We start from the raw sequence: 16,114 nt of genomic DNA on the forward strand, positions 1-16,114 counted from the left end.
AGAAATGCTGCCATCTTCTGGACCTTTAGCTACACTGTGGACGATCATGAGCAGAGAATATTGGATGGTGTAAGATGACTTCCTGTCTTCTTTCCACTATTATTATTGTTATTATGAGACCGTTCAAGATTAACCTGCACGCTTTTAATAATGCTCATCACTCCACAGACATTTTGTAAGAATTCTTACAACCTGTCTTAAGACAGGTTTAAAGGTTAGTTGATTCGTAGATATACTGTACTCACTTTAATGACTGTTTAAATCACACCCTACAATATAGACTACTGTGGAGAATTAAACAATTTATTTCAACCTAAATCAAAGAACAAAATATTAATCTCTTGGGACCCTTTCAGACGCATCAATGAGCAGAGTGACGCCAGAAAAACAACTGGCAAGTGCATAGAACATCAAGGATTTAAAATGTCTGTGCCATATGTTTCTGCGAATTAAGCAGAGATTTACTACAACCAAATTCAACAATAGTGGTTCTTTCATTTCTCTGGTCCATTTTTTGTCTGATTGAATGTGTTTATCAGAAATCCATCATCACATGCTGGAACTACATTAAAGTTTAATTTGGTCCTGTATTTTATTCTTATTTCTCAAGGAGAGCCTGCTTTAAAATTTAATTTTGACAACTTTAATTTACTTTAATACAGATTTGTTGTGAATAATAGTCATTAGCCATTATAATTATGTTTGTTTCATAGATCTATTACAGAAGCTTAACGTCGTATAAGGTCGACCTTATACGACGTTAACTTCTGTAATGGGGTTTGAATTTGGTAACATTATGCAAACGTAAATAAATTGACGTTTATTAGTTATTTGATCGCCTAAGATTAGACACGGAGTATATATTTTTTGTAGTGAAGAGAGATTTTTTTTTGTGAAGGAGACACAATCTGACACTTCAAATATGGCGGACGCGCTGTCGCATTTTAGCAACGGTGCAAAGTACAACCAGTGTATATGTGTCTAAACTCGTTCATGTGTAACGCTCGCGTCGTCACGTGACGTAACGGCGAAGTGTTTGGCTAAAACTACCTCAGTTTGCAGAGGAAAGGCTCGGCTTTACCGACTTTGTCATGCTCCTCAGATTTCTACTGCTTTTGACGGTGGGCGCGCTCTGCGGGAAAGTCACAGCGGAGAAAAAATTGGAATACGTAACCGTGGTGAGTATATTTAGTCCTCTGTGAGAGATCTGCGCCAGGCAAAAATCTCGGGAGGAGGGTGAATATATTGCCACGATATAAATATAGCATAAACGTAAGATGTTAATATTTGACAAGTGTCGAGTATTCAGCCAGGGAATATGGATATTTTGCGCACTTCGAGACCAATTCGTGCCCCCGAAATAATGAGCGCAAAATAACGATTTTGTGACTTTGAACAATTTAGACGTAGGGATAAAAACAAATGAAGCGCACCTTCGCGAGAAAGACTGCGCGATGTCCTCCAGCAACATGGCTCGCTGTCAAGTGTATTTAAATTCTTGTGGCAAGAAATTCTTAACAATACCTGGGTTTACAAAACGTTTATTAACTCGCCCCCAGCCCCAAAACCCCAAAGCAAAGCTACAGCTAATTTGTGTCCACAAATAGTATTTTGTACCTCCGTTATCTGAAGTGAGATCTGTCATATGTCAACATAAAAACTTCCTATGTATTGAAACATAGGGCAACCGCCCAAAAAATCCCGTGTCATGTTTGCGACTCGACACTTAACTGTACATCGTGTCGTGCAGATAATTCAATTTACATCTTTTGAGTTTCCACCAATACATTGATCATTCCTTCACCACCGTGGCCTACCCAGTGTTGTATGATTTCAAACAACTTTTCATTCGACAATATTGTGTGCTTATCTGATTATTTCACCCCCTGTCCAATTAAGTGGCAAACTGGGAAATCGGTTTTTATTTTTATTTTTTACAAGTTAAATTACACTGCATTATATTTTCTGTTATTCAATTCTGCTGTCATTTAACACTGGTGCCATTCTTCATATATATGCAGGCTATTTAACCATTCATAGGTTTCTAATACGCTGCTTGTGAGATTGAGTATGTTCGTTAGGTTGTAGTAGCTGTAGAGACACAGAATCTGTCAGGGAAGTGACAATTGAAATTTTTTTGGACCCAGTCATAATTTGCCATGTTAACACCATGGCATCAAACATCTCACATACTCCAGTGTTACAATATGGGAAGACCCACTCAGCACAATGTACAGCAAACGTTTATGAGATCTTTGCAGAAATGCATCGAGGCGACGCAAAATAATGCTCCGCCTCTGGTGGCGATGACCCCACAAGCCCCATCGACAACCATTGACCTTTGACCATTCTCGCCTTTTCTAATCAATTCAATTTGGAGTTAACACACAAAGGTAACATGATATACTCATTCCCACTTGTTTACGTCCACCGGACTCTGCGTTGGAAAATGCAAACTGACACCCTGACTAAACTTCATATGTGGGTGAATGGTGGGGGCTGATAGAATGACTGTACGAAACAGGACCGACCAAGATAAGAGCTTTGTAATCCACTCATGGAGCCAGTTGAGTCTGACACGCGGTATCCCTGTCTTGCAGTTGTTTCGACATGGCGACAGATCACCGGTCAAAGCCTATCCTACAGATCCATACCAAGAAAGTGCCTGGCCTCAAGGCTTTGGACAGCTATCACAGGTCTGGAGATAATATATATATATATATATATATATATATATATATATATATATATATATATATATATATATATATATATATATATATATATATATATATATTTATTTATTTATTTATTTATTTATTTATTTTCAGAATGATTCCCTTTGTTACATCACTTTTGTAATCCTATGAGCTCTGTGCAGATCTTTCAACGGCACACTGCGTGGTTTTGTTTGTCCTCAGGAAGGGATGCGGCAGCACTTGGAGCTGGGCCAGTTTCTGAGGAAGCGTTATGACGGCTTTCTTAACGAAAGCTATGTCCGACATGAGGTAAATCTTTAGATAGGCGACCGGGTGTTTTGGAGATCGGAGGAGATCATGTCATTTCCATCTTAATCGAGTGAAAAAGATCAAACTTTAAAATAAAGATATTACTGAATGGAACAGCCTAGTTTTATATTGCACAAAATAATATTTGGGGTTTGTGTGATGGTGCAAATATGACACAAGGCAGAAAACTCCATCTACAAAAATGCTGGAATGCTCGCCTATCATCAGATAGACATAGTCCGCTCAATTTTTAAGTGTCCAAGGAGTTGTAAAACCCAAAAGGCAACCAGTTTAACAGGTACCTCTGTCACATACCACTTTGGTTCAAAGCAATTTACCGCAGGCAAAACGTATGTCACACATTAAAACAGCAGCAGTAAAGAAGAAGGCTAGATTCAAGTGGTTTATATCGGCTGCTTGAACTGAGTTGTTGCAGATAAATACACAGTGGATTCATTACGGACGATTACTGTATATTACACTGTGGTGTTTGCATACAGAATTCCCCATAGAACTAAGGGTTGAAGGGTGGTGATGTGAAAGTGATGTTTCTGTGCTAACGCTCTTGCACATCCTTGTTTCAGTTCCTTGTTATATGAGGATGTTCAGTCAAGTCTTTTGTGACAAACCTTCACGATACCATTGCCAGTCGTCTCATTTTATGTTTTTTGTTGTATTCATCCGCCGCCACACCTTGAAAGCCGGTCCGTGAAACTATTGTCTGACACTAATCCTGTGCGTGGTGCGAAAAAGGTCGGGGACTGCCCGTTTATATGATGAAAGGCTTTGCTTATTTGTGTCCTCAGATCTCAGTGCGCAGCACAGACTACGATCGTACCCTGATGAGCGCCGAGGCCAACCTGGCCGGTATTGTAAACACTTCAACCTAAATGTTGACTTGTAGGTATTAGGACTTAAAATTGTAAGCAAGCCTCCTTCCCTTTGCAGGTCTTTACCCCCCCAATGGTGAGCAGGTCTTCTCACCAAACATCAAGTGGCAACCCATTCCCGTCCACACGGTTCCGCAAAGCGAAGAGAAGGTAGATATAAAAACATAGTGCCCTTTAATGTGATTTCTTGTCTTATTGATTGAATGTGTTTTATATTTTCCAGCTGCTGGCCTTTCCTCAGAGAGATTGCCCTCGTTTCGAAGAGCTCATGCGCCAAACTGAGCAAACGGAAGAATATCGTAACGTCACAACTGCTAACCGGGTCTCCCCTCCCTCCTTTTTTTACGCCCAATAAGAGTGACCGTAATTAAAATCGATCATCATTCTGTTTTTTTGTCTTCTTTCATCCAGGACATCATAGAACTGGTTGGGAATAAAACGGGCCTCAAGTCGATGAGTGTGGATTCTGTCTGGAGTGTGTATGACACCCTCTTCTGTGAGGTGAATACTTGCATTTTCCACTCGGTTGTGTCGTCTTGCCTCTATAAAAAGTGCGCTTGGGTGTGTTTCTTAGTCACGTCATAACAAGTCAGCTCCAGATTGGGTGACCCCTTCTGTTTGGGAAAGGCTCCACTTTCTGAAAGACTTTGGATTCCAGGTAAAAACTCTTCTCTGGAGTTCAAGCCATTGAGACACAAATTGTTTGTAACTCGAGTATACTCCGATCTTTCTAGGTTATATTTGGTGTCTACAAACAGCAGGAGAAGAGTCGGCTGCAGGGAGGTGTGTGTTAAGGTCACGTCATTTCATAAGCAGATGATTAACAATTTCAACAGTTTTAACAGTTTATTGACACTCACTGTTGAAGCTTACTTACCAAACGAAAAACAAACATGGGTTTTAAAGCAAGCGCAAACATTTGCCTCAGGAAATGCTAACAAAGAAGGCAAAACGCTGCAGATGGCAAACAAATAGTATTGACAGGAAGACTCACAGGCATATATTTGACACAGTACAAAGAAGCGAAAGAACAAAAAGCTTCAGGTTGCTTCTTAACTGCCTTTCCTTCCATCTCATGTCACAATCAGAGAGAGCTTTGTGGCTCCACTGACCTCTGTTCTGACATGCATTGCCTTCATTTGTGAAAACGGACTTTGACTTAGTCTGGCCCCTCGTGTTTCTGTTTTCTGTCTTTCAGGGATCCTGTTGGGCGAAATAGTCAAGAATCTTTCCCGAGTGGCTTTATCAAAGCAAAGTCAGCCTCTGAAAATGATGATGCTTTCCGCGGTGAGATGCATATCATGCAAGTCGTGCATTTTGCGAGCGATTCACTTTGTTTGCGTTGGATGAAGTTTGAACTGTGTTGGACAGCATGACACCACTGTGGCAGCTCTGCAGGGCAGCTTGAACGTCTTCAATGGCAGACAACCACCATATGCCTCCTGTCACATGATTGAGCTATATTCAGATGACAATGGGTACTTTTTTCTTTTGTGTTTCCATATGTAAGAATGTTGACACTGTTTTAGTTTTTAATGAATATTTAACAAGGCTGTGTATTTTGATGTTGGTCGCGGTGGTGAGCCAAGTAGTTTTTGTTGGTGTGAAAAGTTTGAGAATCACTGATATAAACTGAGGGTTGGTTTCCTAAGATACTCTGGTTCCGAATCGGGGCAGGATTAGTCGAACACAAAACCTGATATACTTGTAGAACTTGTAGAGGTGCAATTGGATCATTGGAAGCATGCATAGGGGAATACACAACTAACCTTCCGCCTTGTGTGTGCCCCCCCCCCCAGGTCTCTGTCAGTGTCCATGTTTTACCGGAATGACAGCAGGGTTGAGCCGTATGCGCTTCAGTTGCCAGGCTGTGCCCTAGAGTGCCCCCTAGAGGAGTTTGTGAAACTTACTAAGCTGTCTATTTCTGAGGACAGACAGAAGGAGTGTCAGTTGCCTTCATATGGGACCAATAAAGGTGAGCTATTAACTCTCCAACACAAGAACAACATTGGTGTCAAATATCAATCGTTAACACTTATATTCAAACAATGTGACCATACTAGAACGTCCTGAGCAAATTTCATTCATGCTGGCGACAGTCCCTTCACTTACACACCCACAATCTGCAATGTAAAAACTGAGACACGTTTAGGCTCCACATTTACTGTACTTTTTTTTCATGTTTAGATTCAGGCCATAGGTGTCTGCTGTACATAAGCAACGTCTTTTTTGTTAACCAGTCCGTCTCCGTCCCTCAGAGGTTATCATCTCTCTGGTGGTGTTTGGCTGCCTGTTGCTGGTCCTCATCGTCATCCTCTTCCTGTCCACTTTTCGCCACAAGGAGCCGTTGGGCAACCAGGGCTATCGCCAGATTGGTCCTGAGAGGGGTGAGGAGTCCTGACAGAAATGCAGGGAGGTCCTCTGCAGGCTCAGTAGCTTCTCACCTCAGGGTAGCAGCGACGATGACGATCCCCATGATGAGCTTTGACCCCTTTTTTTGGTGCTTCAAGTCTGGTTTTTCACTCACATTGGCTGTTTTGTTTTTATTAGTTAACAGCTTTTATGAATGTTTCAAAGCTGGCTTGATGACAAATACAAGGACTGGAGAGATTTTTTACCCGTTAATACCTTTTTTTCCCCCCTCCAGAATCCAAATTGATGGGATCAATGCTTTTTCTATTGGGTGCAATCGTGTGAATGAAAGTCAAGAATGTTTACTTTGAAGGCTTCTTTTATCTCGAGAGGCTACATTTATTGCAAATGTGTTTTGTTGTTTGAATTTTGCTAAGTGTTTTATCATCAAAAATCAAATGACCAAAACATAACCGTTATGCCTTAAAACAATTGCAGTTGTTTTCTGATGTTTGTGAATTATTAGTGTTATATTTCAATTGTCAAAATCTCAGCAGCATTGTGCTTTAAAGATGAGCAAATGGTTTGATATGAGTTGCTGACTATTTGCTTTCTCAGTATGTTTCAAACTTCTAGTAGCAATACTATTTTTCTCCTTGCTACAGTTGGTTTTAATTGTAATGTTATAATTCCTAATTTAAAATCACTTCAAGGTCATGATGTTAATGACAGTGATTACTACTTGTCAGTTAGGTGTAGTTAGTTTTCAAGCAGATTTATTAAATGATTGTGTGCTATTTTTGCCACCCATGTTTTCTTGGCTGCTCTTTTTAAATGTAGGTTAGTTGAACCTGTCTAACCTTAAGTTCACAGTAAATCTGTGTAAGGGAGTACAATTAGACTTTTTTTTAACATTGCTTATTTTAATGTCTGTCACAAAACAGGTTACATTCAGTATTGTCCTAGTTAAAAGAACTTCTTGCGAGGGACTGGATCATAAGGTTGACTTGTTGCATGATGATGCAGAGCCATGGACTGCACGAGCAACTTTCCCATGTCAATACATGGAACTGAAAGCGTCCTCAGTTAGCAACAACAAATGTTTTGCAGACTGACCACATTTTAAGAACACGCTAGCAGCAGCTTAGACAGGAGTTTGAATTTAAACTTGTGGGTCCATATTTGTGACAAGCATTCCTCCTCTGGAATTCTGAAATTTCCCTTGGGATCACCTTTCACAATAAACAATGGGTGCGATTGAGAATGCGAGCAATGTTTTTTTCTACTTTATATCTTTATGAAAGAAAAAAAAAAGCCTAGAACAAGATCATTCCACTTGCAGGTGCTGTTTGTCAAGTTCGGGGGTGCATAGAGGCCTACAATTGTCTAATTCAGAGATTTAGCACAAAATGTTAACGTGGTTTTGGACACCAAACAAATGAAATTCCCAACAACGGAAAACAATGAAAAAGTACAAATTTGTTAAATCAATAAAGCTATATGGTGAATTAAAAAAAAAATCATATAAAAGCATCCTCAATGTTCAGATCACAAACACACCGACTTTCACCAATAAACATGCAAATGATGCTCTACATACATCATTGATTATATCTTGTGCAAACATTTTCCAAAAAGGAATGTTAAGTATGAGACTGATGTGACGGCAGAGAGACATCTTCCTCTTTCAGAGGATCAACACATCCAAGTGCAAAAGGTTGCAGCAAAGCTTATAACGGTTATTTTTGGCCAAACTGTCCAACCTGTGGACCATTACAATCTCATACTCGACTTCGGTGACATCCACAATAGATGGTGCAAATATACTTTTGTGGCGTTGATATTTGCATTTATGAAACTGCTGTCGATTGTTCAGTCAATGTGTTGGGTTATTCCATCCATTGATTTTGTTTAGCTTCATCCTATTCTAGTTGCCAAACAATCATTCACACATATGGGTCATTTTGAGCAGTCATTCTGAAAGTGTTTACTACTTCCACTACTGGCACTCGGGCTCACTTGCGGTACATGAAATTCAGGTGTATTGAACTTTTTAGTCCAATTCTCCTGGTATATTTAGCCACAGTTAGCATCTTGCAGTGATAAGACATACTAACCACATGTTCCTCAGTGGTGCTGTCAAACATCTGCACATTTCACAAAGGGCATCCAAAATGGCCCGTGATTGACTGGCGACTGGTCCAAAGCGTGCCTTACTTTTCTCTCAAATTCTCCAAGGATAGGCACCAACTCATCCGCCACCCCAGTGAAGATAAGTGGAAGCGAAAACGAATGCGTGGATCATATCCAAAGTGTTACAGTAATACACCAAACTATCAAAACAATAATACTCATACTTACAAACCTCAACATTGCTATTCACTCGGAAATTAGGTGTAAATGCTGAGGGATGAAAAAAAAAAAAACGTTACATCAGGACACATAGCTACAAAGACATAGAACCAAGCTTTTTCACTTTGGTAGTTGAACCTTAGATGAGATCTGTCTTCTATTGTCATTTCAGCTCAGCAGTTTGTCCGAGTGTCCTTTTTGTTCCTGAATTTATTTTTCATCCCAAAATCAACACTGTTGATTGTTTTTAAACCCTCATTAAAGCATGACCTTGAGGATTATGGTCAGAGATTTTAGTGCTACATTCCTGCTCCGCAATCTGCACACAGGATCGTGCATTTCTCATCAAACGATCCTTGGTCCTCAAACTTTGGGGGTGGGGTGGGGGGGTTAAAGGTTCCAAAATGAAAGAGCTTTATCTGCTCAGTTCTGCGGGGTGGAGTGATAATAACCGTGATGGTGGTGGTGACTTTGTGGGGTGGAGTAGTAGTTGTGATGATGGTGCTGGGTACTCTGGATGTTTCCGTAAGCGAACAGGAGGGGGGCTGTGGTGGAGGGCGCCGGCTGGCTTGACGCCGGGGCCCTGTTACACTGGATAGAGCCGTACCAACTGGACACGCAACTGGGTTGAGCCGTGGAGGATGGCACGCTGGAACATATAGTACATATGAATGGTAGAAACGATGTGACTGTATATGTGCCAGAACAAATCATCAACTAATGATTTGAATCTGTTCTGAATATGTATTTAAATAAGGGCCCCTAACTCATAACAAATACATAGTAATGCCATAATTACATAGACACACTGCATCAACGTTGTGTGTGTGTTCGCACCTGGCCCGATCGCCCCTGTTGCTTCTGGATAGGTCGTCGTCACTGTCATACCTCCTTGGGTTGTCAAAAAAAGAATCCCTGGAGCCGAATGTGTGGGTGTTGAGGATTCCTGCGGGAACCTGGCACACATTCAAGCTTTGTTTAGATCTTTTTTTTGTACCTTTGTAAAGTGTTGGTAGCCAGGTCACGCCCTTTAACTTGGTTGTAGAATGAAAACAGAACAGGATAGTACACCAAGAATCATGGTTTACTATGTACTGTACGTATCATCATAAAAATAATGCGTCTTAGATGATCTATCTACGACAATGACATACAATTTAATTCTCTTCCACTAGATGGAAGAAGGTGTAATTCATCTGTGTATCCGCCCTTTGCCATTTTATAACCTCATTATAGGTTCAGATTTTACACTTTGCGTAAATTTATAAAGTAATTGAGATAACTAATTTCAGTATTTTTAGTATCTTATTAAATCACCTTTGATTGGAGAGATGCACACCTCTTAAATATTAGGAACTCATTCATTTGAAGTCTTAGTCACTGTGGTCAGTTTTAGTGTTCCAATACATTAGCTCATCTTATAAAGTTATATCGATGTGAACACACGGAAATAAAAAGCTGAACATTTGATTTCGCCGTCATTTTTTCATATCTCACTCAAATGTATTTAGTGAAAAGAAACAAATGGCTGCTTGTAATGAGTTTTTCCTTTACCAGGTTCTGTTTGGGCTTCTGGACTCGGAAGAAAAGCACCATCAAGGTGGTAGGTAGCAACTCCCAAAAGAACAAAATAATCCCATACACCATGTAAGCCTCGTCGCTGAACTTCAGCACGTCGGCCTGGAACACACAAAAATATGCTATCAGTGAGCTGTGATAAGCCCTGTTACAACTTTGACTGCTACGCCTCCCCAAATTGAGGAGTGATTGATCAGTCACCTGATCTGAAACTGTGTACCAGCTGTAATTGCACAAATCAGGTCTGCCCAGCGGAGACAGCGCCACCACCAGGTTGTAACAAGCTCTCGACGTGTAGAGGAGAATCACCATCGCTCCCACAGCTGTCGCCTGGCACACCGATGTCCCCTGCAGAAAAACAAACTGGAAATGAAAACAATATATTCGACACATCTTCAACACATGCTTTTCATCTTCTCCTACCTTGGATTGGAGGAAAACATTGGCAGAGGACATCTTGGCAATGCGGAAGATGCAGACGGCCAAAGACACGGCACACAGGACAAACAGACTGTCGTTGATCAAGACGCGGGCTAGCACGGCATGTCTCACACTCCTGTCGCTAAACATATCACAAGTCACTTGTTAGACATTCAGTTATTTTCAGTATCCAGATCAGATTTATGGGTGAGATGAGGTGGCTTACTACATTCTTGGTGTCTGCAACTTTCTGACAACTTTTTCCTTTGACACAAATATCTGTACTTTTTTACTCACGTATGCAAAAATCAAAATCCCGAGGCATTATGCTATACGCTTGTAGCATTAATCTGCGAGTAAATGTCTTCAATTACGTTCAAAGAGATTTGCGAATAATTTGTTTTACTCCAAATTGGCAACTCCATGTAAATTTTGCATTTTTTTGGTTACGTTGATATAAATTAGCTAATGTACGGGAATGTTTTGTTTTGATTGAAACGAGCTAGCTAGCACTTGGTTTAGTAAAAACAACTTCAGTTTTTTTCGGTAAAAAGCGTCAGTAGTTTTGTCAAGTCTGCTACGATACAGACATTGAACCTCTGGAAAGCAATACATATTCTTGATTCTAATTATTCACTTGTTCTAAGATGATCACTTACCTTGGCAATTCCGAACGCTCCAAAGCACCTTGCACCAATAATGCACACGTTAAATTCACCACAAGGAAACATATACAGAGGGACAGGAATAGCAATGATAGTGCAATCCTGGAGAAAAACACAAGTGAAAAAAAAACAGTATAGCAGAGCATTTTCAAGTTTGATTCTACGTATACATTTACTGGACACTTGTTTAGGTACAGCTGCACTCAAAATATTTGTATTTCAACAAACATTTACCGGTATTTGGTGAACTCTGGAGAATACTTGGCTTTAGCCTTGAACACCACCTAAGAAATACACGGGAAAAAGTATTATTATACAAAGACTTCATGTGCAGAAATGTCGTGTATGAGAAGATGGTAGGAAGAGGAATAAAACGTTCCCTTCTTTTAGTAGAGCTATGTGAACTTGACAGTGTCTCAGGACATTCCTGGGTAATTAAATGAACACGGACACGCACCGCTGTACAAAACTCAACTCTGTGAGGTGGAAATAAATTGGATTTACAATTTGCTCACACTGCTCCTAATTTGACAACTGTAAATTAACATACATGTGTTACACGTCCAAAAGCAAAAAACACCATCTCAGTGTTTAAGTCATGTATAGGTGTCATAGCAACCTTCTTAAGATGAATATTGCGTTTGTGGAGTATTTTTCTGTATCAGTCTACAGAGGCTAAGAGGAAAAAGTGTATTTCAATGATACTTAAACTGAACATAATCATCTTCTCTTCTGCTCATCCCTTTTACAGTTCCACAACTATTGCAATCAGTTTGTGCGGTGAGCTCACTCAACGTTGTCTTTGCTGACTTTTCACGTTGCATAACGGCATATGTGTAAACAATCTGCCTTTTGTGTCAGAATGTAGGTCAGAAGTCGACCTAGAAAGTAGGCGACTGGGCCAAATACAAAAAAATGTAGGTTCATCTATTCTAGATGTGTGTCTTTGTGTTGCAAATACAGTGAACAACATCATGACTAGTAGTATACAGAAGGGAAGGTGAAGAAGTAAACCATAAGTTGCTACAGTATATAGTTTGCAGCTTGAGGCTTTTATTGCATAAAATGGCTTCGTTCGCCTGTGGTGTGGGAATGCAAGATGTGTACGTACACCAAAGTGCATGCAGCAGAGCAATGGGGCTCTGCGCGGTTTCACTTTTGCACACAGGGGAGGGACAGAATATGATACAAGATTATGTAAGGTATCAATATAAGTGTCCTCCCGTGTTCATGTACTTTATAGTCATTTTAAAATTCTAATATGTGAATCTCAGTGTCTTCAACTGTTTTGGATTTACGTCTCTGCATGTCTATCGGAACAGTGACGACAAAAAGTTTACACTCCCCAGTTCAAATGCCAGATTTTAGCATCCAAAAAGAAATGAAAAAGATAGAGACAAATATAGATGATTTTTGTTTAAAATTAATTGATATTTTTATTATCGATTATTTAATTCGGGACCGCGTTTCGCTTAAAATTGTCCAAATCCTCAAAACTCCAGCCTCACAACAGTAAATAGTCTCAGATGTTTGTAGTCCTATATTTAAGAATACTGTGTTGAATAGAAAAGAAAACATTTGCACATTTTCTGCTTGTAATTTGGAAAACAAGACTCAGCTATTGCCTATTTATGGACCGAGTGTGTTTTAGCAACAGTTGTTACTTGCTTCTGGAAAACCTAAATTGGCATTCCTGTGTAAAGTTTCCAATAACATGAATTGTGCATTGACTACTAACTATTCCAACAAATAATCGAATATACAGATGGGCTTTTGGAAAGTCTGTGTGGCTGGTGCACCAGCAAATCCTTTGTGCTGACATTTGTGGTTTACTTTTTCAACTTTTTCCCCCAATAATTTCTTTTAAATTATAATATAACATTAAAATAATTTATTCCAGACTATTGTAAATTAGAGAGAATTAGCTTAGTGGCTAACGTGTCGAATGAGTAATGACCTGTATGAGAGCAGGGATTTAAGCAATTGGGCTCAGCAAAAATATATGCCGGTGATGTACGTAGAGAAAGCATATTAAATGCTTGCGGCGTTTTTTTTTTATGCGGTCCTGACATAACATTTATGTCGACAGAAGGCCAATATCTGTTCCTGGTGTAACCAAGTAACAAAAAAAGCAATAAAGTTCCAGTCAAAGTCTTCAGTTTACCGCTTGTGAAAAGGGATTATCTCATGGGCCACAATGTTTGATCAGATGTCATGTGACCAGTCAGAACAGCCTCATTACTTCTTCCTCACTTCACTGGGATTTGAGGGAATATTCCTTCAGCGGCAGATTTAGCAGCACTAGTGTGGAGGTGTTGTGCAGACGCACACAAACAGCTCTTTGCTAAAAACTGTGACTCACCCAATGCTTGGTTGGGTTCATTATACGCACCAACAAAACAAATAAAGAAAGGATTCCTGCCGTTATATTTTGTCTTTTACATGTTTTACATACTGAAGCACCTTTATTAATTTTAATGAGACAGCATGAAAGAAAATAATCAAATTTATCACAATAATACATTTATATTATTTACTATTGCTTTGGTCTACCTGACTTAAAAAAAAAAGAAGTTATCCTTTTAATTTCATTTCTACAACGTTACGATACAATATCCCTCCTTTTTACTTGCACTTCCGGTGATTATTTTAAAAAAAATACTCAAAACATTTTAAGGCTAAACCTCTATTCAAGTGATTATGTTGTACGTTTCTGGTCTATACGGCACTGCATGATTTAGGTCCTCAATATTCTACATTAAAGTAATGCTAAGAGAATATAAACCCAGTTGTTCTCTGAGGTCTGCAGATTTGGGACAATTGGTGGAGCCCTGAGTTCAAAGCAGACATGGTGAAGGAGTTTTCAGCTGTTATGCTGCACGGAAATGGTCAACAGAGGTGAAGTCAGGCCTGAGTGTGAATAGATTGAAAAATGCCATTGATCGAGCTCTTTACATTTTCTAAATCTTTCGCTTTAGTCGTTAGAGTAAAGTATCTTATATTTCTGTATTTTGTTTTTAATTCTTTAGTTCTAATTTTAAATGCTTTGAAATGATGTAGAAGTAAAACACATTTTAACCTTTAACCTTTTAATGAACTGTATTATGTAAAGTTGCCTTGATGTCCCTAAATTAACCTTTCAAATTGTTTGAGAAGGCAAGATTGGAGGCGTAGCGTGATTGTTGAATAGAGGATTTTGTTGCTTGATTCACATGAGTCTGTTTTATTGCTCTGCCACAAATGTTTGGATGCCCATTAAATAAAGATGAAAAAAAAACATGGGAGGCTGTATGTCCCTTGTCGCACCCCCTCTGCGCAGCCCAGGTGTATCATCAGGTGTGCTTTTTGAATTTATTTCTAGATATATACAGGATTACTGACAGGTTTTTACTACATTGCATTAAAATAAGATGCTTTTCGACAGTACCAAGATTTTCTCAGGCGTGGTGGTTTCTTGTGCATGAGAAAAATGATGACGGTTACATTTTTCAAAGATCATACTGTCAAATCATAATGACTGTTCTGTTGAACCAAATGTGCAAAACACTTTTTTTTCAGATTGCAAATTGTATGTGAGCAATCAAGTTGATGAAGCTGCAAAAAGGAACGAATGGAAGATCCCAGACGACTGCACAAAGTGCTTTACCTGCCAAAAGTAGAGGTTGAGCAGGCAGAGGGTGAAGAACTGGAGGCACACCGGGCAGCAGTAGAGCAGCCAGTAGGCCAGCGGCTTCAGCTGCACGGCCTGCGCCGCGTTTTCAAAGTAGAAAGAGAAGAGAGTCGTCCTGAGCGCTGCCCACAGCAAGCACAGGAACAAGAACGCACTCTGATAGCTGAAGCGCTTGTATCCGTAGTGCAGAATGAGCCACAGCTGCAGGTACACGAAGCCGAAGAGGAGTGAGTAGAGAACGGTATACGCGGAGGTGAGGCTCAGCTCCAAGGCGGGCGAGATGGAATCTCCCGCGGGGTTCTCCTGCACGGAGCTCAACAAGCTGGAAGTGCTCGCTTCTGCGGCCAAAAACATCTCCGCTGGTGACTAACACAAGCAAAGTCGAGAACCCCAAAACTGGGTCAAAGCTGACTTGAATTCACAAAAGATTCCTTTCAAATGAGCGGTCAAAGCATGTTTTCTGAAAATATGGGGCATCGTGGAACTGCGCGCGACTGTGTGAACTCAAATTCTAGCCTGAGGAAGAAAGCTAGTCCCAATTTTGGACAATACAAAGAAGGTAAGACGGTCACTAAGAAGATCCTCCAGTGACTGATGCAAAAAAAATAACGTGGGGGGGGGGGGGGGGGAGAAGGAGCTCGAGATCAGCTGTGATGCAATTTCAGACCCGCCCCCAAGCTTTAGTTTTAAACAAGAAAAAAGCGCTCCGTCACCGCCATCTTGGCTCAATAATCAACCCGCTTCAATGTGATACAGATGACTCAGGAGCCACTGAGTCGAGATAGTTTCCTAGCAAAATTGACCACGTGGGAGACACGCCCACTCAACAGTGGGACATTTTATTTGCTGGCTGTGGCACCAGCCTCCACAATTAGCTTTTTCCATTGGTTTGTGATGATGTCAACTAACAAGCTCCCCGCCTTCTATTTGCGGCGATTGAGCGCACATCTGAAACTCCTCGAAGACCCAATTGGTTTAGAAAAAACACGTGGTTATCCTAACCAAACATTTAGCTGAAATGTAAACGGTGCTATAAGAAAATGCCTGAAAAATAAAAGTTATTTTAAATAATGCAGCACGTTTATGTCTTTGTTTGAAACACAGTATCATGTCAATATAAAAACAAAGTTATTTTTATAATTCTATTGATTTTTGTTTGTATTTTTTCAGTTTCCACGT

The 16,114-nt window shown here is 40.0% G+C and overlaps 2 protein-coding genes across 2 annotated transcripts; one reads left to right on the top strand and one right to left on the bottom strand.

The window, feature by feature from the left end:
- The first annotated feature begins 897 nt into the window (after nt 1-897).
- On the top strand, nt 898-7,514 carry acp2 (acid phosphatase 2, lysosomal). Its single transcript, XM_085915416.1, has 13 exons — nt 898-1,178; nt 2,601-2,696; nt 2,922-3,008; nt 3,815-3,875; nt 3,957-4,048; nt 4,122-4,220; nt 4,310-4,399; nt 4,473-4,556; nt 4,633-4,681; nt 5,097-5,185; nt 5,270-5,376; nt 5,698-5,873; nt 6,157-7,514. Exons 1-13 carry the CDS (start codon nt 1,092-1,094, stop codon nt 6,297-6,299), a joined length of 1,260 nt encoding a protein of 419 aa, XP_085771542.1. The 5' UTR covers nt 898-1,091; the 3' UTR covers nt 6,300-7,514.
- On the bottom strand, nt 7,173-15,719 carry gpr137c (G protein-coupled receptor 137c). Its single transcript, XM_085915401.1, has 8 exons — nt 14,912-15,719; nt 11,500-11,549; nt 11,260-11,367; nt 10,604-10,742; nt 10,382-10,528; nt 10,157-10,282; nt 9,440-9,558; nt 7,173-9,251 (listed from the first exon to the last, which is right to left on the bottom strand). Exons 1-8 carry the CDS (start codon nt 15,287-15,289, stop codon nt 9,026-9,028), a joined length of 1,293 nt encoding a protein of 430 aa, XP_085771527.1. The 5' UTR covers nt 15,290-15,719; the 3' UTR covers nt 7,173-9,025.
- Between the last annotated feature and the right edge of the window lie 395 nt (nt 15,720-16,114).

This window comes from Syngnathus leptorhynchus, chromosome 1, assembly GCF_054491065.1.
Source record: "Syngnathus leptorhynchus isolate UIUO chromosome 1, UIUO_Slep, whole genome shotgun sequence".
NCBI lineage: Eukaryota > Metazoa > Chordata > Actinopteri > Syngnathiformes > Syngnathidae > Syngnathus > Syngnathus leptorhynchus.